General features: G+C 38.9%; 4 protein-coding genes across 8 annotated transcripts; all 4 read left to right on the forward strand.

The window, feature by feature from the left end:
* Nucleotides 880-2,356, forward strand: LOC18782200 (NAC domain-containing protein 41). Its single transcript, XM_007216467.2, has 3 exons — nt 880-1,414; nt 1,564-1,844; nt 1,939-2,356. The coding sequence occupies exons 1-3, from the start codon at nt 1,231-1,233 to the stop codon at nt 2,185-2,187; spliced, it is 714 nt and encodes a 237-aa protein (XP_007216529.1). The 5' UTR covers nt 880-1,230; the 3' UTR covers nt 2,188-2,356.
* On the forward strand, nt 6,994-12,361 carry LOC18783176 (uncharacterized protein At2g33490). 3 transcript variants are annotated; one of them, XM_020559374.1, is made up of 12 exons: nt 6,994-7,222; nt 7,445-7,669; nt 8,147-8,219; nt 8,733-8,807; nt 9,022-9,083; nt 9,196-9,264; nt 9,791-9,819; nt 9,900-10,107; nt 10,214-10,465; nt 10,723-10,776; nt 10,886-11,903; nt 12,088-12,361. In XM_020559374.1, the coding sequence occupies exons 2-12, from the start codon at nt 7,556-7,558 to the stop codon at nt 12,105-12,107; spliced, it is 1,974 nt and encodes a 657-aa protein (XP_020414963.1). In that variant the 5' UTR covers nt 6,994-7,222; nt 7,445-7,555; the 3' UTR covers nt 12,108-12,361. The 3 variants fall into 3 exon arrangements, with proteins under 3 accessions (XP_020414963.1, XP_007216996.1, XP_020414964.1); XM_007216934.2 differs by having other exon boundaries at nt 7,217-7,669; XM_020559375.1 differs by lacking the exon at nt 6,994-7,222 and having other exon boundaries at nt 7,255-7,669; nt 12,097-12,351.
* LOC18783639 (probable inactive shikimate kinase like 1, chloroplastic) lies at nt 12,445-15,422 on the forward strand. Of its 2 annotated transcripts, none has more exons than XM_007215689.2 (10): nt 12,445-12,965; nt 13,198-13,244; nt 13,503-13,557; nt 13,659-13,731; nt 13,827-13,914; nt 14,134-14,216; nt 14,316-14,442; nt 14,613-14,691; nt 14,775-14,839; nt 14,940-15,422. In XM_007215689.2, the coding sequence occupies exons 1-10, from the start codon at nt 12,758-12,760 to the stop codon at nt 15,006-15,008; spliced, it is 894 nt and encodes a 297-aa protein (XP_007215751.1). In that variant the 5' UTR covers nt 12,445-12,757; the 3' UTR covers nt 15,009-15,422. The 2 variants fall into 2 exon arrangements, with proteins under 2 accessions (XP_007215751.1, XP_020414965.1); XM_020559376.1 differs by having other exon boundaries at nt 13,204-13,244.
* LOC18782420 lies at nt 16,019-20,974 on the forward strand. 2 transcript variants are annotated; one of them, XM_007214921.2, is made up of 6 exons: nt 16,019-16,713; nt 17,296-18,989; nt 19,078-19,329; nt 19,450-19,530; nt 20,020-20,619; nt 20,731-20,974. In XM_007214921.2, the coding sequence occupies exons 2-6, from the start codon at nt 17,709-17,711 to the stop codon at nt 20,782-20,784; spliced, it is 2,268 nt and encodes a 755-aa protein (XP_007214983.1). In that variant the 5' UTR covers nt 16,019-16,713; nt 17,296-17,708; the 3' UTR covers nt 20,785-20,974. The 2 variants fall into 2 exon arrangements, with proteins under 2 accessions (XP_007214983.1, XP_020415369.1); XM_020559780.1 differs by lacking the exon at nt 16,019-16,713 and adding an exon at nt 16,735-17,215.

Consider the following 24,369-nt stretch of genomic DNA (forward strand, 5'->3'; position numbering starts at 1 on the left):
TATTTGTTGTATTTGTTGTTGTATCCATCTTATCATGATCAACATGATTGACCTAGGCCATTTATTTTTAATTGCCCCAACATATATATATATATATATATATATATTAATCTCTTCGCTGGAGTTGGCTGGCCCATCTGGGAAGCATCTGGGAAGCAATGGTTGGTTGCAGCCAAAAGCTATTTCCTCAAAATTCACTATATAAAAAATAAATGAGATGTAAGCATTAAAAAAATAAAGAATTGTGATGGAAAATCATGTTCTTTTGATTTGATACATTTCTGATGATCTTTTATTGAATAATTATACGTACTTTGCAAGGAATCATGAAAAGATTGAAACTAGGTTAATCATCTCTGAAACTGAAATGCATCTACAGACAGAGTAGAGTATGTTTAATTAGATACGTTTGTCCACAAAACAAATGGACAACAGCCAGCCACATAAATTAAGTCAAGATAATAATAAAAGGTCGTACAAGTTAAAACAAGAGTAGGTAAGCGAGGCCAAGCAGATAGATAAAGATTAAACTTTAAAGACTGCCTGCCTGCCTACATGCCTTTGTAAATTGAAATGTTGCCATCAGCAGCAGCAAAACCAAAAAAAAAAAAAATGTGGCACGCATGAAGTGACTGACGGACAGACTAGTAGAAGCAGAAGAAGCAGCGCATGCTTATTGACCAAAAGGCAGGTTATTGGATTTTCAACTTTGGCCTTTACTAATACTGATGCTAATATCACTAATACTAGCTGCTAAAGTTGTTGAGTCCTCACACGCTTGTGATTGTGTGAAAACAAAGACCGTCAAAACTAAAAAAACAAAACAAAGCTATTTCCCATTTCCCCAGTCAAGGAAGGGGTTTCCGAGTCAGAATTGGAGTTAGAATTTCCTCTTACTCTTAAGACTACTAGCTAGTCTCTTATTTAAAAGGCTATATGAGACCTCTCTGTCTCTGTGTTTCCCCACCACACACGTCTCCTTCTTTTGCCTTTTCTAAATCAACTTCCATTCCATTTATTTGCTTTGCTCTCTATCTCTCTCTCTCTCTCTCTCTCTCTCTCTCTCTCTCTCTCTTGTTGCAGTTGTACAAGAGTCAGTAACATATATTCCTAGCTGCCTACATATAAATGGGTTGCTTCCGCTTCAATTAAGCTAGAGCTAGTAGCTTGCTCTTCTTCAGTCTTATTCATTATATTCAGCAGAACCAATATCATATATTTGATTTATAGATGGAGAAATTACCAAACTTTGTTATAAACGGAGGAGTGAAGATGCCAGTTGGATACCGGTTTCATCCCACGGATGAAGAGCTTGTGATCCACTACTTGAAGAGAAAGGTCCATGCCGCGCCATTGCCTGCTTCCATCATTCCCGACTTTGACGTCTTCCACACTCATCCCTGGTGCTTGCCAGGTACTTCATTTAACCCAACTGAAACTGAACTGAGAGAGAAGAATAGTTGAAAACAAAGGCTCTAGGTAGCTTATTGATCCATTATTTCTCTCTCTCTCTCTCTCTCTCTCTCTCTCTCTCTCTCTCTCTCTGCTCTGCTCTGTGTATAGGTTGTGGAGGTGATGTTAGGGAAAAGAGGTATTTCTTTTACAATCAAATAACTGCGAATGAGATTGACGATACTAAGAGAGCTGCTGGCTGTGGTTACTGGAAGCCTATGGGCAAAGAGAAGCAAATTGTTGATCCCGAAAGCAGCGAAGCAGTTGGGATCAGGAAAACGTTGGTTTTCTGCCGAAGGAAGCGCCGTTACCATGAGACTCAAACTAAAACTCGATGGCTCATGCATGAATATCAGCTCTTGTCTTCTCAAGTAAACCCAACCCATACCCAGGTATTTATTTATGTAACTAGTTATTAATCTTTTTGCTAATTAATACAGCCATTAAATAACTAATATGATGATCATCATATTATATATAATGCAGGCATCTAAAAGGGAACTGGAAAACTGGGTTGTGTATCGCGTATTTCAGAGAAAGAGAAAGCCTCAAAGATCATCAGATATTATTTCTCAACCCTCCAACAGCAAGAGGACTCGGACTCAGAGATTAGTGGAGGCGATTACACCTTCTTCCTCCTCCTCATGTTCGAGTGATATCACTCACCTCTCTTCCAATGCCAATAGGCTAGATCATGATCAGGAGGAAAACAGCAGTGCTGCTGCTGATAATTAACATAGCTATTCTTGATCATATATATATATATATATATATATATATAATATTTTTGCCTGAGACGACTGAAGATGAGAGAGAGCTTTAAGCTTCCTTTCATGAGAATGCAACTGTAGCGCAACAAATTAAATGAGAAAGAAAAGGCTTAATTTTATCTTTAATTTGAATGGCTTATCAAATTTACGATGAGCAAGCATATTAGCTAGCTAGATTAATTATTGTCTTCTTCATGGCAAATCCAAAATGAAGCGCTCTGGATTTAATTAATAATTATATTATTGTTTCCCTACCTTACCTTGCTTTATTGGGTTCATCAAATAATTCACCATACCATATGTATGTATTTGGGACATATGATTATATACCATAATGAGAGGGAAAGAGGAATGCATACATATATATATATATATATTTGGCATTCATTGTTTCTGAGTAAATCTGGAAGCTTTTGTTTCCTTCCTTATGAAAAGGCAAATGATTTTTGAGACAAAAGATATGACCCAGACTAATAAAAAAACAACTGGCAAATGTTACATGCATATATATGATGATGGCTATGCTTTTATGCATGTAAAGCTTGTTGTCCATTGATTGCTATGAAAGCAACAATTAGTACCACCCAAAAGAGGCATCCAAAGACACATACATGGATGGTTAAAGTGTTTTTTTCCCTTTCCTTTTGTTGGGCAGAAAGCTAAGGGAAAAAGAGGTTCTTCAATTATGTTCTGTATTATCCATATCTAATCATGTTTCACATAAAAATACACGAAGATATCGATGCTGGTGGCAGGCAGGGTAGAGAGAGAGAGAGAGAGAGAGAGAGAGAGAGAGCACCCACACCACACTATTATACAGTATACTGCTGCAGTGCACAGCACATGCGAGGTGAGTCGCAGTCGCATGATCCATGTTTCAATTCAATACCCCAATTAATATAATATTGAAATAAATATGCTTCGTTCGAGTTATGGAATGGAATCTCGATGACTTTTTGGCGTTTTAGTCCTAATATAATTGGAATTAAAAACCAAAAGGATTCTGCCTTCTTCACAATTTCAGTGGCAATGGCATCCAGTTAATTAATATGATAATTGTATATATAATATTAATTAATTAAAGAAGGGTGTTGGTTGTGTTGTGCTGGAGCCTCAGAGCCCCAAAGCCCCAGAGCCTGGGGAAAGGAACAAAGCACAATTAAAATGGGAGGTTGAGGTTGAGAATAAGATTGGTTGGCCTGGTGAGTTATAATAATTATGTTAATTACATCGATCAAGTCATGTCTCCCTACCCTAATAGTAATAGGGAAAAGTATTATGAATGATGTTTATTATCCAAGGTTACCTAGTTCAATTCTCCACGACACTCATCTAAAGGAAGAAAAGTAATAAAGCAAAGGATTAACAGATGCATGTGGAATGGATGAGTTAGCTTAGTGGCGTAGAATGCTGACTTTCTTTTCTTACATTTTGTCTGTCTGTGTGATCTGTGATGTGAAGTCGGCTTTAATTAATAATTAGTCATCGCTTGTGGTAGGGCCATACTTTAATTTCCACAAGAAATATTGTTCAAATCAAAGGATTTGTGTCAAACTTGTCAAGGGAGGGTGCACTGCACTGCCTAGCAACTCAGAAGCAACTACCCTGACCCTGACCCTGACCCTGACCCTGATGCTGAAGCTAGCTTCTCACGGAGCCAGAGGCCCAAGAGAAGCAAGAACGAGTAAGCGGGCCTAGCTCTAGCTCTAGGCCCTAACTTAATCCAAAACTCCCAGGCCCATCAAACATTCTACAAAACAAAAGGAGGGTTGTTAATTAACAGCTTAATTATATAATCAAAAACTAACAGCAGGAGTATGTATGGTATGGGTTGGTGAAACAGAATTATCAAGTGCAATGCAGGGTTGATGGTTAATTATGAACCTAATCCCGCAACACTCGTTGGTTCCCTCATTTCAATACTCCTATCCAAATTTATTTTTCTTAATTTGTTTCTAATTTCCTCTTCACAATATTGGACAGAGCAATCCATCGACACTTTAAACTCACATTAATTATTAATTTTTATTCATTATATATATATTTATTTATCTGAGAGGCTGCTGATCGAATTAATGATCGCTCTCCCTCCCAACCGCTCCATCTTGTTTTGATCGTCTCTTCTTCCCTATTCATGTCTGTCCTCCTCTTCCTTGTTGTGCATATCCATCTATAGTTTCCTTCGGATATCCATGGGTTGCGGCATTTCCAAGTTGGGGGCTAATGCTCATCAACATCATCAGCATGAACACCTAACTACTTCTTCTGCTTGTGAATCTAATAATTATAATATTGGCAAGGATCTGGAACGGGGCATGCATGACTATGGCGAGGAGGATGACATGATGATGAAGGAGAAAGAGAGATCAGGGCGGGTGGAGAAGGTTGTCAAAGAGCGTAGAATACAGGAGGGGCACCCACATGCACATGCACATGCAGGCCTAGGGTTAGGGAAGGGAGGCCGCCAATATTCTGATGATGATGGCTATGATGAACAAATGCTCTCTAGCAGTGACAGGGAGGATAGCTTCATTCATTGTCCACGATCCCCCAGTTTTAGGGATTATTTCATTGACTCTGATCAAGACTCATCAAGGCATCATACCCCTAACAAATTCTTCTTTAGCGGTGAGTTGCCCTGCCTCACAAATTATTTACATGAATTAGCTAATCAAACAATTTGTATAATCTGTGGTGTTGTCTTTTCTTTGAAGGTGATGCTAATGATCATGAGATCAACAAATCAGAGACATGGGCGGAATCTCAGAATACCAACAAGGTAATTCAAAGTTCTTGTCTAGCTAGCCTTAATTGATGAATATTAATTAGCTTAATGTTGTTAATAATTGTGTTTTGTTTTTAATTATTACGTGGCGCAGCAGCAGAGAATATCAGAAGCTGATGAATTAGTGAAAAAAGAGAGCAAAGGATCAAGACCATCAGGAATTAGGGGTGTGTTAGGCAAGCAATCAAGACTAAGATCCTACTTAAACGTCTCCAATTGGCACCATCACAACAGTCCAATCTCATCACCCTCTCAACAAAATCCCTCAAAACTGGTTGCTGCTGAAAATTAATTAATTACATAGCAGCTGCATGAAAGTAAATCATATCGATTATATGTAGGATCTATTGACACAAAACACAAAAGAGGCTTTCTTTCCTTCATTTGTTCAATTTCCCGCTCCTTTTTTCAATCTCCCTTCTCTCTCTGTACATCATACATGTGTATTTAACATGCAACATGTAATATGTAACATGTACGTTTAACGTATCTTTTCTCCCATTTTTACCTCAATTGATCATTAATGTTTCACATGCCTTACTCTGCATATATATAGTTGCAATCCGGCTATAAAATACATGATTCATGCATGCATGTGTATATACATGTGTACATACAATAGTTTCATATGGAGATTACTAATTAAGATGTGCGCAGATACAATACAATTATCTGTTTCACATGGAGATTGCTGATCATCGAAAGCTTTCTGTTACTTATTATGTTTGCACCGACCTGTGGCTGGCTTTGTGTCCTGTCCTAAGGAAGACAACGTTATGTATGATCTGAGTCTCAGGGCTCAGGTTGTGCTTCAAAAGGCGGCTAGCTGCTTTTTGAAAATGACAGCTTCATCTTTCGTCCCTTCGTCCCTTTCCTCTCGCTTATGCTTCAAGAAACGTATAACATGCCTTTTTTGAATTTTGACCCACGAAAGTCTTTATTCAAACAACAATAATATCTTCCATATATCGCTTTCATATTTATTTCTCACAGTCGCTCGCTCCTCTCCTTGTATATTATCCTATAATTAACTTCAAACCAAACCATAGTATAAATTAAAAAAGATAATTAAATTTGAACGAAGACCAATTAAATTTGTGTCTTCAAAAGGCTTCCTTAGTAGTGGGAGAAGACCAATCTCAATTTTAGCCTTACCTTCTCAATCATTACACCTCTCTCTCTCCCCCTTTTAATTTTTTAACAGAGAATACTTAAGTTCATTTGTACGTAATTACTAGTCATCTAAAATGTCCTTGACGATGGTAGAAAAGTTATAAACCCTCATTAATTTTGGATTAGAAAAGAATGACTTGTGCGACCATATCATGTGCAACAAGCATCATGCCTACAAGCCTTCATCTATATATATATATATATGTGTGTGTGTGTGTGATGGAATTTATCACAATATCCCGTTGCTTCGTATAAATAAGAGGGATTAACTAAACCCATATTGTAAGTGACCTTTGTTTTACAATTAATTATGCATGAAATATAATTATTTGCTTATTTATTACTCGTTATATAATAATTTACATGTTTCACAACACAAAGATGAAATTAATTAGACATGTGAGTAATGGAAACCCTACTACCTCTCTCATCTCCAAGTTGTGGTCAATAATATAATACAATTCTACTAATTAGATTTTAGAGTACGCTGGAACCCAAATTAACTACATTATTATTTACCTCTGCTCCTTGTCTTGCAAGGGATTTCAACCAAAGTCGGGGCCAAAACAGATAATTTCAGATCAGTGGAGGTGTGTGGATCTGACCCACCCACCGGCTTGGTCAAAGTAAGATAGTTTTCGTTCTAGAACCGCTTCTTCCTTGTCAGCAATATCTGACTTTGACCGTCATCCGCTTCTTCAATGTCATTTTCAGCAGCCACTGTTTCGTCGCCACGTTATACTCCAGCAGATCTCCTCCCCTAGATAGACGCCTGCTATATTTTTCCCCCTCCAATGCCACGACCCAATGCTCGGAGAAAACTTAGTTGCAACTTTTTGCCATTCTCGACTAATAATATTATGTTATGTAAAAGTATTTTCATGTGTGTTACAACTCTTATCAATCAGAATAATAAGATAGTGCTATTCGTGTTTCATGGAAGCATTTCGCCAATGCTTGAAGCTACTCCCTCGAGCACTCAGATTACCGAATTGCCCATCAGGATACGTGTCGCTTTGTCAGTGCGCGCTTTTTCACTTTGGTAAATGACGTGGGAATGATCCCATTTTCCCCCTTTGCTCATTTTCTTCTTGTTTTCTCATTTCATTTCCTCACCTATCTTTCTCGGTTTCTCTCTCTTTCTTCGTTGATCTGCTACGAGTCGTTTTGAATGATCCACCAAGCTCTTACCTCTTTCTCCTTCGTCTTCTCCTTTTTCAATGTCGTGGAAGCTTTCGAATTAATCTCAGTCCTCGTTTCGTAGATTTGGAGCCGAGCGTCTTTGAATTCCAGGGAGACAAGAAAGGATTTGATTTTCGACACTCTGAGTCGCTCTGAGTCTTTGTTTCGGTCATTGCGATAGGGTTTTAAGGAAATGAAGTCTTCGCTTGGTATGCTTCGGAGATTCGAACTGCACAGAAACGATGCCAAAGATAAGAGAGACGTTCAACCTTTGGCTCAGGTCGATGAGCTCGCTCAGGCTGCTCAGGTACTCTTTTTCTTTTTCTTGTCAATTAATTTCAAGTTTTGCACTGTGCTCGAACTTTGCTTGTTATGTCTAAGGTGTTGTCTTAGGAACTTTGACTAAGCTGAATACTCCTCGAGCTTCAAAAGCGAATTTGGACCTTTCTATGTTTATTTGAGAAAAATAACTTCATATAGTTTTCATTCCGGAATTGAAAAAAAATCGATGCTTTGAACTTTATTAGGGCTCTTGAAAAATACTGGATCTTCGCCTCAGTAAACAGACAGATAATTAATTTGACTGTGAATTGAACTACTTGGCACGCCGGATATGATTTTGAAGGACTTATGGATCCGGAAACTTTATATTTTTAACTTAACTAAAGAGTTCAAAAAGAACGTTTGTAACTTTGTTGTAGTTGGTAAACAGTACTGTTAATTACGGGATTCTTATCAATTTAGTTGATAAGGTATTACTCTTTTGATTTGTACATTTTTGCAGGACATGCAAGATATGAGAAATTGCTATGATGGCTTACTTTCTGCAGCTGCTGCTACAGCGAACAGCGCATATGGTAACTACTCTGCTTAATTTCATTTGTACATTAGTTTTTAATCTTTTAGTTAGATATCACATTTTTTTCAATAAAGGAAATTTGGTGTGTCCAAGTTTGTTGACTTCATCTGCAAATTGTGTTTCACAATAACAAAAAGTTATATCTTCGTACATGACACACCACTTTTGACATATTATCACTCCCACATGAAAGCTTGATAAGAAGAAAATTCATGCCTTACTCGTCCAAGAACGCACTAATAGGGTCAGCTTCTTAGCTAATATCATATTCAACTACCAATCGTTGCAAATTTGAGAGCTTATTCTAAAATGGTTGGATATTCTCTGAGGAGATGAAAACAAAAATGGCTAGTGCTGAATTCTTGGGTGTATTTGCAAATCATATGAACTTATTGGAATTCCAAATGATAACTTTATGAGATTTAACTTTAAGATGATCAATTGGATGCCATATACTCTTGAGTCCGTATAAATACAGATTGCTTCCATTTGACTTGATCTGCACTTTCAGAGTTCTCAGAGTCACTGCGTGAAATGGGTGCTTGTCTACTGGAGAAAACTGCATTGCACGATGATGAAGAGAGTGGTAAGTCAATCAAAGTATATGACCCTGGTTTTGTTTTGTTTTTTCTGTGAGAAGGAGGTGGGTAAACCATCAGTCTTCTTTTTATTACCCCATAGCTAAGGTTATCAGAAGCAAAATAATTTTCTGGAGTCGAACACCAAATATTTGTATTATCATGAATTTGGATTTTGAGGATTTTAAATTACATATGCCTTGTACTTTAATTGAAATGCAGGCAAAGTTTTTCTGATGCTTGGGAAGGTGCAGTTTGAACTTCAAAAACTTGTTGATAGCTATGTGAGTTCCTACTGTTGTTTTGCGCACAGCATGCCATTTATTAAAATAATTTTCTTTCATTGCAATACCTTCACCTTAACCTAGCGTTAACTAATTGTTTTCTTTACTGCAGCGCTCTCATATATTTTTGACAATTACAAACCCATCAGAGTCTCTTCTCAATGAACTTCGAACAGTCGAGGTTTGCTCTTGTGGATTCTCTTATTTACTGATTACCTTACCAGATGGTTTTTCAATAAAACCTTAATCGCCTGCAGCTATTATACATGTTTCTATCCTAGAGGTTTCTGCTGTAATTTGATTATTAGGTGCTCTAGCTGTATTACAAATCAGAAGGAATTTCCAGTGCCTGTGGCATTCACACTTGCACAAAATCGTTACCCTTTTTTAATAAAAGAAAAATCCTTACTTATTTTACTAGCACATAAGGCACCATTTAACAGCAGTCTGAGAATAATAGGTTAGGCATGCCAAAAAAAAGGAAAAAAAAAACACAAGTCTGAGAATAATATGCCATGTCCTAGGTGCAGGCTTGGCAATTAGTTTTTTGAAAACTGTAACCTGTAATCATATCGTGAAGATGTAGGCTTTAAACGTTCAATGCAAACCACACCTACCTTTTTGAACCTTAGAGGTGTTCCCTTTGTCGAGGTCTCATTTCCTTTGCTTGTGTATCACTAATTGTCCTTTCTTGTTATCTGATGCAGGAAATGAAACGACAATGCGACGAAAAAAGGTCTATTCCGTTCTCTTTTAACTATTTTTACTTAATTGAAGTGAATTTCTTCTGAATTTGGTTTGTTGCATAATCTTCAGAGATGTGTATGAATACATGGTGGCACAACAGAAAGAAAAAGGAAGGTCAAAACGTGGGAAGGGTGAACATTTTTCTTTGCAGCAATTGCAAGTGGCTCATGATGAATATGACGAGGAGGCTACATTATGTGTTTTCCGATTGAAGTCTCTAAAGCAAGGACAGGCCCGAAGTCTTCTAACACAGGCAACTCGTCACCATGCTGCTCAGGTTTTCTTTATCTGTCGAACCAACATTAAAACTTCAATACCTCACGTTCTTTTGTTAGTTTGATGCAAAGTTAGCATTCTTGTTCTTTATTTGTTCTTTGAATCAGTTGAATTTCTTCCGGAAAGGACTTAAATCACTTGAGGCTGTTGAGCCGCATGTTAGATTTATTACAGAGGAGCAACATATTGAATATCAATTCAGTGGACTTGAAGATGATGGTGGGGATGATGGTGAGGATAACGGCGAGGATAATGGTGAGAATAGCAACGATTCTAATGAAGATGGAGAATTGAGTTTTAACTACAGATCAAGCAAGCAGGGGATTGATATCACCTCTGCATCAAGGAATTCAATGGAGGTGAGTGTCTAATGTAATTAGCAATTTGTGTTAATTGACGAGGCGCTATACCATCTCTGTTTAAAATGTTAAATTGTAACCTACCTAAATCCACCCAACTATTAATCAGCTTGGTCGTTCAGTCAAAGCAAGTGCCACTGCTGGTGGTGGTTTCAATTGTTGTTAGACTTAGTGCGCATGTTGTGAACCTTTGTGGTGATTTGAATTTCGTTGTCATGTTGTATTTTGTTCTTATGATCTGCTGGCTTATTTTTCAGGTTGATGAAGTGGGACTTTTGTCTCCTCAAGCTTCAAGAGTGGAACACGCAGATGTATGATTTCATTGTCTTTTGATTGGTAGATTTGAAACCAAACTTCAAAAGCATGAATGTTAGTCCCTGAATTTTAAATATTGTATTCATAATTTTTTTTTCCTAGCAGATAAATCTGGATAAAAATCAATGGGATCTGAGGGTCTCGAGTAGAGAACCAAGAATTGGCAGCCACTCGGCCCCAATTTTTGCAGAGAAGAAGTTTGATCCAGCTGAAAAAGCTAGACAACTGCAAGCATCAACTACACGGAAGTCTAATACATATGTGCTGCCCACTCCTATTGATGCAAAGGGTTTGATTTCCTCAAGAACAAGCAGCACGGTTCCAGTCACAAGGCCAAGTGGACGAACCCACAACTTATGGCACTCTTCCCCATTGGAAGAAAAGGATTCTGGTGATGATAACCTGTCAGGACAGACTTTCTTAAAAGCTCAGTTGGTACAAAAAGAGAGCAACAGTAATAATACCTCCACCCAACTACCTCCTCCGCTGGAGGGACTTACACTTCCACAGCTTGATACGTTTAATGCATCTGATACCAAAAAGATTAAGAGACATGCTTTCTCTGGTCCAATAACTAGTAAGTCATCAACGACAAAGCCTGTGTTATATGCTAGTGGTCCCATTGCATCAAGTGAACTACCTCAACTAGTTTCTGGAATGCTGTCTCGTTTACCAAATCCCCAACCTTCATCTCCAAAAGTATCCCCAAGTGCTTCACCTCCCCTTGTTTCTTCACCCAAGATAAGTGAGCTTCATGAGCTTCCTAGACCCCCAGGTAGTTTTGGTGTGAAACCAACAAAGTCTTCTGGATTTGTTGGTCACTCTGCTCCCTTGGTCTTGAGAAATCAAGAACTTAACGTGCCTAATAAAATCCCTTCAGTGACATCAAACATGGCATCACCTCTTCCAACTCCTCCACCATTGGTTGTCCCTAGAAGCTTCTCCATACCTTCAAGCAATCAAAGAGCAATGGCGTTGCATGTAGCAAGACATTTGGAGTCTCCTCAAGTTCCAGGCAAGGCTGAAGAAGGTGCTTCACCTCCGTTGACGCCAATTTCCCTATCAAACCTGAAACAAGTATCAACTGTTTCTGAAGTGGCCTCGCACTCTAGTCCCATCCGAGGTGAGCATGCCATTTTCAGTATTTCCTCACCAGTTGGTGTTCCCTTGTTTTTCTTAGAATTAAATTGCTCCTGCATGGCCGTGTATATATGATGGGTGTCGGATGTGGGAACAGTTCAGTCCTTCATCTTCACCATCACAGCCAATTGATCATTTTTGGTAATTCTAATTTTGAACATCTTCAGTGGATGCAGGTGGGAGCTGATATCATAAAGATTGGGTGAAGCAGTGAATTTTTTAGGTTTGCCCTTAAGATTGTTTTGGGTCTCATTGGTTTCATGTTAGGTACAGAGTACGGGTTTGTAAATATGTTGGTTGGGTGTATTGTTTAGTTTCTCATCTCAACCTTTTCCTTTACCCTTTGTTGTTGCTTATGATGAGAACTAAACTCTACGGAAATTGTGTCTTCACGATGTATCATATATGTCTTCAAATGAAGAATTTTGTTACATCTCCCATCCCATGACAAATCACCAGTGCCGTGTGTTGATCGTTGGTTTGATCTCCAAGAATGTTTTTTATTATTATTTTAAATGAACTAGAATGGACTTTATAAGTCGGCCCAATCTTAATCTAGCCCATTTCAAACGTACGTGGTTTGCACCTGACGGTCGTCGACTTCTAGCGTTATGAGTAAGGAGACGGCGTCGTTTTTTGAGATGTTTAAAACCAACGTGTCATCTTCTCAGTCTCCTCGGGGGATAAGGAAATGACAGTTTTTGACAGTTACATGACTGTTTAAGTCGTTAACAACTCAACGTTTTATAATCCCTTCCCTTCCCTTCTGAGTCTCCTGAGTGTACCACCGAGGAAGGAAGCAAGCGGTGAAATAAGCAAAGCCAGTGACAGTGAGCCATGGAGATAACAAGGACCCTCCTCCATTCCTCTTGCTCTAAGCTCCCATTCCAAAATCCCTTCCTCCACTTTCAATCTCAAGTGGTGGCTTCGAGTTTCTCAAGCCGACGTGAGATAACAAAGACCTCCTCAATTCCCATTATATCTCGCACCCACTTCCGAAAACCCGTCGCAGCGTCATGCTCTGCCTCCGATGGCAGCAATTCCAGTCAGTTCTTCTCTTACCCTTTCTTTTATATAATTTTTCTTAGATTCTCCATCTTTCCATAAATTTATGATTTTTTGCTTTCACGCATGCCAAGTGTTTGATAATTGCTTCTGTTCTGGCCTTGGTCAGTTTGATTTGATTTGTAATTACTTGATATTAATTTCTACTGCGATCCTTTTTCAAATCCTGACACTCACGACTCATCTCTTTTCTGACTTCGTCTTGTTTAAAGGTTCAGCAACCAAGGTTTCTGTAGCTGACCCCTCTGTTGCATTGAAGGTGAGATCTCTCATTCTCTTGGAAACAATAAGATTTGACAAGACATGGAAACCCATGCCAATTAACAGGGCTAAAATTTGGGTTTCCCTTTTTCTCTTTCTTTCAACTTTCTATGAAAACCAAAAGGGGCTTCATGGATTCGCTCGTGTTTTATGATGATCACGGGTTGACTATTATTCTAGGCTGGTTGAATTTTCAAAACTAATTAATTTGCTTCTGGTTTAAAGTGCTGATTGTAACTGTTCAGTTTTAATTCAGAAGAAGGCAATGGATATATCCCCCGAACTCAAAGGAACTTCCATATTTCTTGTGGGTAAGCATTACTTAATGCTTTGTATTGTAAAGCATTCAATACTCAAATCTTGTGATGATCCAGTCTGTACTTACACATATCCTCTCCTTTTTGGCGGAAAGGCATGAAGAGCTCCATAAAAACTAGTTTGGGGAAACTCCTAGCCAATGTGTTACGGTATTATTACTTTGACAGGTACCTATATATGCTATATATTTTAAAGATCAGGATAAGCTTCTTTGCTCTAGATGTATCAGCTGAACCTGTAATTTGTGTTCTTCTATAACCAGTGATAGTTTGGTTGAGGAAGCTGCTGGCGGTGAATCTGCTGCCAAATCTCTAAGGGAGACTGATAAGAATGGTTTTCATGAGTCTGAGGTGATAGTTTTCGACATATTTGTTGTTTTCTCCCGCCATACTTTGAATAGAAGTTCACTTGTTATTACTCCAAGTAAACAAAGTATCTGTGGCTGACGAAGCTGCCTGAAGCCAACACTACAGCTCTCATGAAACATATTCTGAAAATTGGATTGCTGACTTATCGATGCAGATTATTTGGTTCGTTTTATGTATATCTAAATTGACATGTTTCTGCAGACTGAAGTATTGAAGCAATTATCATCCATGGGTCGATTGGTGGTTTGTGCTGGAGATGGTGCGGTTCAGAGTTCAGCTAATCTGTAGGATTATCAAAGAACTCTTTGCTGATATTATTATTGATATATTTATCGTGGTTAATGCTAGCTGTGCAATTTTGACTCACTTCAGAACATATGTAGGGCTCTTCTGAGATATGGGATCTCCATATGGATTGATATACCTGTAGACTTGGTTGCGAGGGGGGTGATCGAAGATCAAAGTCAGCTTCCTGCGTTCAACCTATCTGCTTCAGCATCTTATCCAGAGGTCAACTCTTCCTCCTCAAAATTATAACTGTATACAACCTGCTTCTTTGTCCTCAGAAGGAAAGTAAATTGACTATACCATTTAATTTAATTGCGTGGGGGGAGGAAAGAAACCCCTGTTGCGTAGCTGCATCTTCCTGATAATTGACACTTTTGATGTATGATAACCAGGTTTTGACTCACCTAAGTACTTCAAATGAAGAAGTCAGAGGTGGATATGAAACAGCTGATGCAACGATTTCCGTTGAAAGTATATCTCCGTGACCTTTTCTTGTTCTTAATGTACTCAATTATGTTTCCTCAATGGTTCTAACCATTGTTTTGTCCTAGCAGAACTAGCGTGTAAATTAAGTTATGATGACTTCGGTGATGTAACCACTGAAGACATGGCTTTGGAGGTAAGGAGGCTAGTTTTGATATGCATAGGATTATCTGAAAAATGAAGCAAACTAATTTAAGGAGACAAGCCCTTGGATTTTTTGCTCTCTGTGAATTCAGGTTCTCAAGGAGATAGAAAAATTGACTAGAGTAAAGAAGATGATGGAAGCAGCAGCAAGACCTTTTTAACGTTCGAGATGGTATAGGGCGGCATTTTCATCACTTGGAAACACTTCTCCAACCCTTAATTTGCGGATTGCAGGCTGAGGTTTTGTGCATGCCTTGTGTAGGCTGCACAGTGGATTAGAATTTGGTGTACTGATACATTGATACATTGATACATTGGTGTACGTAAAACAGCTTTTCTCGTCTTTTCTGAAACTGGAAGGAAAAAACAATTGAATTAGCAGAGAACGAGACAGGACAAGTGGGATGAGGTACTGAATAATTGAGTAGACTTAGTTTACATGTGTCAACGTGAATTGGTTGCCACGTTAAGCTTGGAGCAGAAGCTTTTATATAATATTTGATTGTAAATTGCCCTCCATGCGAAATGATTGTTGCCATTGAATTTGAATGCTCTTTATTTATTACTTTGTCAAATTGATAATATCTCCGAACACGATGATGATAAAGTACACCTTTCTTTCGAAGCCAAATAAAAAAAAAATTAAGAAAAAAAAAAAAGAGAGAAAAATGATATTAATGGTGTACCGTGTATCTACTCTATTGGACCCATTCAATGGTATTTTTTTCCTTCCCATTTGGTGTATTCTTTTTGACTTACTTGAATGATAAAGGGAACTTAATGGGATGGGCCTTCACATTGAAGATAAGGCAAACATGCTATGCTATGGCTTTGTAGGCCGCTTTTAACTGTGGATTTATGGGTAATTATCTCAAGCAAATCAATTGAATATGATAACGAAACTAATTGATGGATTCTTGTGATAACGTAATGTTCCGGCTTGTAACTCGTTAATTACCCGAAATTCACAAATTTGAAATCTTATCTTTTAATTATTCATTCGATAGCCTTTTTATCAAAAAATTGTTCAAAAAAAATAAAAAGACATGCATCTCGCGGATCAAGAAACTGAATCCCCATTGATTTGGAGATCTGAAATCAAAATAGTCATTTTTTAAGATACAAAAAAAAAAAGAAAAAAGATAAGCAATGTGATTTTTAAGTAATTATTTTGTTGAGTGAAAGAAAGAAAATAATGAGAAAAATGAACAATAAAACAAAAAACGGAGATAGGGAAGTTTTTCTCCGAAGGACACTCGCTAAGCTAGACAAATACAAATACAAAAACAAAATACTCTCGCTGGTGGTGGTCCCGCCCGAAGGACAAAAAAAGTGAAAGGCAGGTAAAGATTTTTTAAAACAGTGAGGGAGAGAAGGGGCTGAAAGCGTGGTAAAGTTACAAAAAATAAAAATAAAGAAAAAAACTTAAAAAAGGAGGAGTAGAGAGAGAGGGAGAGATTAGAGAGAGATGAGAGCAAGCGCAATGGTGCGGATGGATTATATATGCGTGTTTTAATATTAATTGGTTTTGAAAATTACAGCCGAGAAAAAGAAATGGAAATGGAAATGGTGATGACGCTCGTATTTTGGGATTATAAACTGGGCCTCTCTCCCTCTCTCAGACTCTGTCTGCCTACAACCGCAAACTCCAACCCCTTCAATCCTTTTCTTCAATCCTCTCTCGCGCTCCCTACCAAACCCTACCTCTTCCTCTTTCTTTTTCTTCTTTTTCAACCACATCCCTGTTCACAAACATTAACATCATCATCGCTGCTATTCATTATAGGATCTGATTTCTCATCAGTTTGCATGGAAGATTTTTTGAGATGATTCATCTGCTCGATTGTTTGATCACAGCTTTTCTTGGTGCGTCTACTCATAATCGTTGTTCTATCGGATTCTGGTTTTATCTTCATCACCTATCTGCCTTGTTTATAAGAATATGTTATTAGTAAAATGAGTCAAATGACCTTGTCTGTCTGCTTTTCACAATCCTATATGATCATAAGCTTCCATTATGCCAGACTTGGTTTCCTTCTGCTTAGATTTTGTTTACTCTTGCTCTTGGTCCAAAATCATAGTCTAAGTTGCTTCCAAGTGGATGATGCAGGAGGGGATGGGCTGAATGTGAGCCCTACCAAGTAACCCCTTCTGTACTTTCTCATTGATACTTGTTTTCTAGTAAACCTCTTCTATACCACTTATACTTCTTCCTCGGATCAATGGTTGATTATGCTTGGACGCTTGTTTAATATGTCTTAGATCGACTACACAAAATTTGCTATGCGATAAGTGTTTGTATATTGTTGTGTATGTACATTTGATCTATTGGAATTGCTGGAATCAATTGGCTCAACTTTTGATCAATGTAAACTCATATTTTTCTCATGTTCGTCATTTTCGAAAAGGTTTATGTTTAAAAACTAATTCATGTTAATATTGTTTCAGGCGTAGGTACTGATTCTTTAGGAAATCATGAATTATATGAGTTTCATTTCTTGCTGGTTTGGAGGTCTGAAGATCTGTGCTACTCGTGATCTTCACAGTACTTCAATGCGCTTCAATATGTCTTTGGAGAGAGTGGTAACTCAAATGTTTGAATTCTGGCTGCCTTTGGTAGGTACCTAGTAGTTGCTTCGGCAGAGCAGTTATATTTTCAATTGAAGGGAGAAATTTAGGTGTGTCTCAGTTATACTGATGGCATAAGAAGTTGGATTTTCACTTTTTTTTTTTTGTTGGATTAGAAATAACAGCTCTGTTAGTTGATGAACTGATCTGATACTATTCCCTCAACCCCCATCCTAAAAAGAAAACAAAATAAAAATAAAAGAGTTAGGAATTAGTTCCTGTGAAAATTGGACATGGGATTGCCTCAAGTTCCCTCAACTGGAACTTCTGAGGAAGTACCAGCTGCATCTCTGGGCTCGTTTTTACAAAGCCCACCTCGGTTTTCTAGTATGAGCACCTGTGATATGGATGGGATGCATGGCGGGACTGCAAGTCGAATGGGGGGAAATCCATTATGCTCCTCTTTAGGAGATTACCAGACAAGAGCCTCTCTGGAATTTTCAAGGTTCCCTGATGATTCATTTAGTTTGAGAAGGACCACAGAAGTTACCAACAATGTTCATGGTTTGACAATTGGTTCTGTTGATAAATCTGGTCAGATCACTCCGAAAAATGGGCGGAATATTCAGACCCCTGCTTCTAGGATTGTAGGATTTGAATCAAGTGGAACAAGTTCTCTAAATGATGGCTCCAAGGGTGTTTTATCTGGTCATGTTCACTCTTCTTCTGCAGTTAATGTTACAACTAATGATGTTGTGAACAGTGGATCACTAGTCAGGAAGCGGTTGTTGTCACCATTGACTGGTATGCTTTTTCCAGATCAGTTTAATGGTGACCATTTAGACATTGGTTGCAGAAATTCTCGAACAAATTCTCCCACTGTGAGTGAAAATTTCTGTGCATCTATTGCACATGATTATAAGAAAGCAAATGTTGGGAGCAAAAATCACTTTACAATGCCAACTTGGTCTCTATCTAGTTGTTTGGAGCAGAAGAACATGCCACATGATATTAGTAGCATGGAATCCGTTATTTTCACTGATGGCCCTTTGCTGGAAAACAAGGATCCCCTACCTCATAATAGTTATTCATCTTCACCCAGACTTTTGAGAGAGTTGACTAATGCAAAAGCCCAGAGTGGGGCAATATTCATATCACCACGAGAAGTGATCTCGCCTTCGCATTCGTTATCACCTCTTGGCCCCAAGTTGTCTGAAAGATTTAAAACCGTAGGGGGCTGCAGGACTGCTAATAAAGAGTTGGAGGATTGTCATTCAACCTTAAGGAATGTAAAACAAACACTTGACAAGTCTGATCCAGACATTCTATTTTCCCCTGAAGTAGGGGAGTTTAGGATTGCTAGTAAATTATTTGAAGATGTTGATATTTTTCAGAAGGACTTCCATCCATCGTCTCTAGAAAATGGTACTGGCGTAAGTTATTCTTTGTCCCAAGGGTCCCAATGCATGAGATTTGTTAGAAGTTTGAGTGGACTTCCTGTTCGGAGATCCCTGGTTGGTTCATTCGAAGAATCTCTACTGTCTGGTCGATTCTTATCAGGGAAACCCAGCCAGGTTAGTGTGAATATTTCTGTTGTGTAAGTAATCCTGTGCATTGTTCATTATTGCAATGTTATAACTGCTGGAATCTTATACTATGTAGAGAATCGACGGTTTTCTGGCTGTACTAAGCATCACTGGGGGAAACTTTTCTCCACAATCACAGAAGCTTCCTTTTTCAGTAACTAGTGTAGAAGGAGACTGCTATTTATTGTATTGTGCATCCATACACCTTGCGGGAAATTCTGCGTTGAATAGGAGTGGAGGACAAAAGCTGAAACGAGGCCTTAGCAATGATGGTTCACAGATTGTCACAAGCCGCCTGCGCATTCCTGTGAAGGGCCGTATACAACTGGTATTTTGTTTCTTCTCTTTCAAAATTTGTTGAAATCGCTCACTTTGTGTAGCATGTTACATTGCGATCGGCAATTTTTGTTAGTCATTAAATTTATCTCTCTGTACTTGCTTTATGCAGGTTCTAAGCAATCCAGAGAAGACACCTATTCATACTTTCCTTTGCAACTATGATTTAAGTGACATGCCAGCTGGTACCAAAGTAAGTTGCATGTGGTCAGCTTTACTCCCCTTACAGTATCTTGTTGCCACCATATTGATAACACTAGCAAATTTTGTGTTAAATGCAATTTTTTGAAAAATTTACTATGAGATCATAGTATTTTATAGCAGAGAGTTTTGGTCGTACATCCAAATGGAACAACTGTGCAACTTAGAACTTAAGTTGATGATCATTGTCTAGAATCTCACTTTAAATCCATTCATAAATACACATATATGGAGATATATTTGTCTAACTTTATGCCGTGCATGCTTAAAAGTAAATCTCAACTTTCAAATGATATCATCTTTAAGCTGCAGTTATTGGTTAGCTTTTCAAAAGATTTTGGTTGTTATAAATGCGATGAATGGGAAAGTTATGGACTTCAAAATTATGTTTGTTATGTTGCTTATGATATACCATGTTCCTGTGGCTAATTAATTGTTCATTTTGTTCAATATCTTTTCATATCTGTTCACATCAAAGTAGACCTTCTTGCGCCAGAAGGTCACCTTAGCTTCATGTAGCCCAACTTCTACACAGTCAAAACAAGGGAAGACTGATTTGCATGCAAAAGTCATAGACAAGACGGAATTAAAGAATCCAGCTGGAGTAGACGTTGTGCAAAGAACAAGATCTGTAGATCAGAAAACCGAAATTAGAAGTGAGTGCTCTGATTTAGTGGATTCAATCGATGAGGGGGATATGTCCAAGTTGTCCCCTAAAACAGGAAGGGTGTGCACTCGTTCATTCATTGTTGAGAAGAGCTTTAATGATGATGAGTACCCGAGCAGTAATGGGAAGGAGCGCAACTGGGTTGATGGCTGCCATGAAACTGACAGCAAACAAGTACATGGTTGTTCGAGGGTAAATCAAAATAGTAATGGTGGTCTTCGCTATGCACTTCATCTCCGTTTCATATGCCCTTTTCCTAAAAAATGTTCTAGGTCGGTTCAGAGATGCAAATCAGATCCCCTATCTACACCAGAAAGAACGGGATTAGACATGGATGGGGAGCGCAGATTCTACTTATACAATGACTTGAGGGTTGTGTTCCCCCAACGCCACTCAGATGCTGATGAGGGGAAGGTAAGTGTAAATATTTATAGTTGGTCATGCATCTCTCTATCTCTCTATTGTGTTGCGGTCTATGTTGCCTGAGCTAACTAGGCTGTCTTTTCTTTGGTTGTTTAATGGCAGTTGAACGTGGAATACCATTTCCCAGATGATCCGAAATACTTTGTCATCAACTGAAACGTCTAATTGAGCTCACAAAATATCTTTTCATTATCCTTTTTTATTTATTTATTTAGTTATCTGCCTTGTGTGTACATATTCTCGCCTATGTTTCGTTGGTCATTTCATCTCAAATGGCATTAACCCTGTGTAAGTTCTACCTTGTACAGATTAAAAATAAAGGTTGAATTGGGTTCAATTTCGTTTAGCCTTCATTGTTTGTGAACTGTTGGTGGTGATGGATCTAGTTAGCAACTAGTAAGAATGAATGAAATCGACTTAGGAGTGAAGGCTGGGCCGGGCATTACGCTTATTTTATATATAGGTAGAGACAGATAGCAAAGCAAGATCGAGTTGTTGTGGGTATGTGCCTGAGCAATTTCTGTTTATAGCGTTTTGTTGGTTGGAACTTGGGTGTATATAAATTTGTGTGATTTTCCATTTGTGCCCTTCCTTTGTTCCTCTCTTTGATAGAGATAGAGATAGAGATAGAGAAGCGTAATGTCATCATCAGTTAGTACTTAGTAGGATTTCAGCGAATTCTAGTGGTTTGAGTTTGAGGAAACTAATTCCCATTTTAAAATCTCCTAGGTTTACACTCTTGATTTGACGTTGGGTTCTTTCTTCTTTTTGGTATAATTTGATGTCGTTGGGTTTCGTCTGTGAAGTGTAAAAAAAAAAGTGCACATCTGAGTGAATTTGTGATTATGGATTGATTGTACATGGTTAAAATGAAGGACTATTGGCAGCATGACACCTGGAAAGATTAAGCCCACAGAGACAGAGACAGAGAGTGTAGTCTGTACGTATTGTATTGGTATAAGTGGCAGGCAGGCAGCTATCTGCGCTGCTGCAATTGGCATGTTTGGGAAGTGACGAAAACAGACTTCCCATCCCATCATTATATATTAGAGGGGAAAGGGGGTTATGAATGAGATCCTAAACTCATTGAGGAAGAACAACATTTTGGGTTTAGGGTTAGAAATTAAATAACTAATCAAATTAAAATTAGCTTAGCCTAGCCTAGCCTCTTCTTCACTGGGACTCTGGGAGGGCTGGTTGGAGCCTGAGGTACAACGCCGTACACATTAAACACGTCACTCGCTCTCAACCATCACATTAGTTGACGAGGCCCTTCCCATTGGTAATAAATATACAAATATATGTATGTACGTGTGTGTGTGTGTTGCATTTGGAATTTGATTACATATATGCATATCATACGAGAGAGAGAATCTCTCTCACGAGCTTTTTTAACTTCCAGCAATGGAAAAACCAAAAAAAGACAGAAAAAAAAGTTCAGTAGATAGACGTGGGCACCTTGCATTGGGCGTAGATGTACGGACGCCTAGGAGGGGTCTGACTGACGTCCCCTTGAGGGTTAAGCAAAGCTATTAATATTATAGGTATAGCTTAGCCTTTAGCTATATACCCCAGTCGTCGTCAGTCCCATGCTGATGGTGCTTGTACCTACTGCCGGACTCACACTGATGAGTTGAAGTTGTTGTCCTTTGATTCAAACAATCAACATCCATCCTCCATTTTGATTCTCCATTCTCTTCCTTCCCACATTACATAGTTATATATGTGTATTCCTATTTCCCCCACTATTTTCATTAATTAGTTAATTTCCTATTCTGCCCTTTTCACCTGCATCTCTTTCCGATTTGTTGCTTTAAAAAACCATAACACTTTTCAATGGTAGGTAGCTAGCTTTGTTCAGTGTAACTTGAGTTGAGTTATTGTGATGAGTTTGGGCATTGGTAGTAATATACCTAGCCAGCCATCACTTTGCACAATCTCTTATTTCTATCTACAACATAGTAGTTGCAAAATCGCTTTTCTGTATTTATTTTAGTTGCATTAAACTAATTTTGATTTCTTTTTCTTCTTCCTTATACACACCGTACACGTGAATGTATTATATTCTTCTACTTGTAGGTGAGGTGTGTAAAAAGGAATAATATTTAGGAAAATTTACTAGCAGCCAATGGCAATGACATCCTTATCTGTACCAGGGAGGGTAATTCCGTCATTTGGCTGAAAGACGTAGCCTCCAATCCCTTCCCAGCTGCTGCTGCTGGCTGCTGTAACAGTTTTTGTAATCACTAGAGACAAATGGCCTCAGCACCTTGTCTGCATTTATTCTCTTACTCCTCTCTCTCTCTCTCTCTCTCTCTCTCTCTCTCTATATATATATATATATATATATACCTTTAGCTGGCCACACCTAAAGCCCTCTCGCCATAAACCTCATCTCTCTCAGACTCTCTCTTTCTTTCTCTCTCTGTCTCACAACAAGTAGCCACCGTCTCTCTCGGACTCTGGCCTGCCTCTGCAACTGGTAATTAATTATATTATCAGCTGAATCAACAATGAAGGCAGACGAAGGGATATATCATGACTTCCTAGACCAGAAGAACCCACCTCATCATATTTCTTCTTCCTCTCATGTGAACCTAACATCCCCAATCATCTCATCACCATCATCTTCACCAACACCAAGAGAACCCATGGGCGTGCCCACAAATAAAAGGTCCCAACATCAGGCAACCACTGGCCACGCTGGTTCTTCCTTATCGGGTGGACCAAATCGCCTGTTCCCATGCCGCTATTGTTCCCGCCAGTTTTACACCTCTCAAGCACTTGGAGGACACCAGAACGCCCACAAGCGAGAGAGAGCCGCTGCTCGCAGATCAGTTGTAGCCGGCGGCAGCTACCCCACCGGGGCCACCTACTCTCCTCACCACCATGCGCCCTTGAATGCCCCACCACCACCACCACCTCCTCCTCCTCCTCCTTCTCATCATCATTTGCCGTTGAATGTGCCACATCATCATCCTCATGACCAGATTCAGCATCATGATGATGACCCTACTCAGCATTTTCCGCCTCATCAATATCAAGTATTTCACCAGGCCCAGAATCACCAGCAGCAGCAGCCACGGCTTCTTGACCCACCAGCCGTACCCAACATGAGCAGCAACAGTTACAGCAGCAGCTTCTTTATGGACATGGATATGAAGCATAATATTATGCAGCAGCAGCAGCAGGACAACCAACCACCACCTTTTTATTGGGGGGTCGACCTCACCAACCACCACCTCATCACCGCCTCCTCCACTTCCTCTCTTCCTCTTCCTCTTCCCCTTCCCCTTCATGGCCCCACTGAAGGTATCCCCCCTCAGCCTCAACCTCTCTCACCTGCACCTCCTACCCATCACTATCATCTTCATCCTCAGAATGCCGTCGCTCCTCATGACCACACTCACAGCCTTGACCTCTCCCTCCGCCTATAATCAGTTTATCCACGGTCACCGCTCTCACAGCTACTCATATATATATATATATATATATATACGAACGTACGGTGCTCACTCCTTGCATCTCTGTCAATCTCTCTCTACTCTTCTTCTATTTTCAAGCTCTTTTCAAAAACTTGTTATCTTGGTGGGTGGGTGAGTGTGGTTGGAGCTTGGATGTTGAAAGCTTTCGAAAATGGAAAAGTGGTCTCTTTTATTTCTGTTTTTGGTTGAGAAATTAGCTACAGAAATTTAGAAAAGTTGTGCTAGCTAGCATATGTAGCAGCTGGGTAAAATTATG

The sequence above is a fragment of the Prunus persica genome, chromosome G3 (genome assembly GCF_000346465.2).
Source record: "Prunus persica cultivar Lovell chromosome G3, Prunus_persica_NCBIv2, whole genome shotgun sequence".
Classification (NCBI taxonomy): domain Eukaryota; kingdom Viridiplantae; phylum Streptophyta; class Magnoliopsida; order Rosales; family Rosaceae; genus Prunus; species Prunus persica.

Coding starts and splice junctions, on each gene's coding strand:
- LOC18782200 (XM_007216467.2), top strand. CDS start 1,231: ATGGAGAAATTACCAAACTTTGTTATAAACGGAGGAGTGAAGATGCCA. Junction 1,415..1,563: donor TCATCCCTGGTGCTTGCCAG/GTACTTCATTTA, acceptor CTCTGTGTATAG/GTTGTGGAGGTGATGTTAGG. Junction 1,845..1,938: donor TAAACCCAACCCATACCCAG/GTATTTATTTAT, acceptor TATATAATGCAG/GCATCTAAAAGGGAACTGGA.
- LOC18783176 (XM_020559374.1), top strand. CDS start 7,556: ATGAAGTCTTCGCTTGGTATGCTTCGGAGATTCGAACTGCACAGAAAC. Junction 9,820..9,899: donor CGACAATGCGACGAAAAAAG/GTCTATTCCGTT, acceptor CATAATCTTCAG/AGATGTGTATGAATACATGG. Junction 10,777..10,885: donor CAAGAGTGGAACACGCAGAT/GTATGATTTCAT, acceptor TTTTCCTAGCAG/ATAAATCTGGATAAAAATCA.
- LOC18783639 (XM_007215689.2), top strand. CDS start 12,758: ATGGAGATAACAAGGACCCTCCTCCATTCCTCTTGCTCTAAGCTCCCA. Junction 13,558..13,658: donor AACTTCCATATTTCTTGTGG/GTAAGCATTACT, acceptor TTTGGCGGAAAG/GCATGAAGAGCTCCATAAAA. Junction 14,692..14,774: donor TGCAACGATTTCCGTTGAAA/GTATATCTCCGT, acceptor TTGTCCTAGCAG/AACTAGCGTGTAAATTAAGT.
- LOC18782420 (XM_007214921.2), top strand. CDS start 17,709: ATGGGATTGCCTCAAGTTCCCTCAACTGGAACTTCTGAGGAAGTACCA. Junction 19,330..19,449: donor TGAAGGGCCGTATACAACTG/GTATTTTGTTTC, acceptor TGCTTTATGCAG/GTTCTAAGCAATCCAGAGAA. Junction 20,620..20,730: donor CAGATGCTGATGAGGGGAAG/GTAAGTGTAAAT, acceptor GTTTAATGGCAG/TTGAACGTGGAATACCATTT.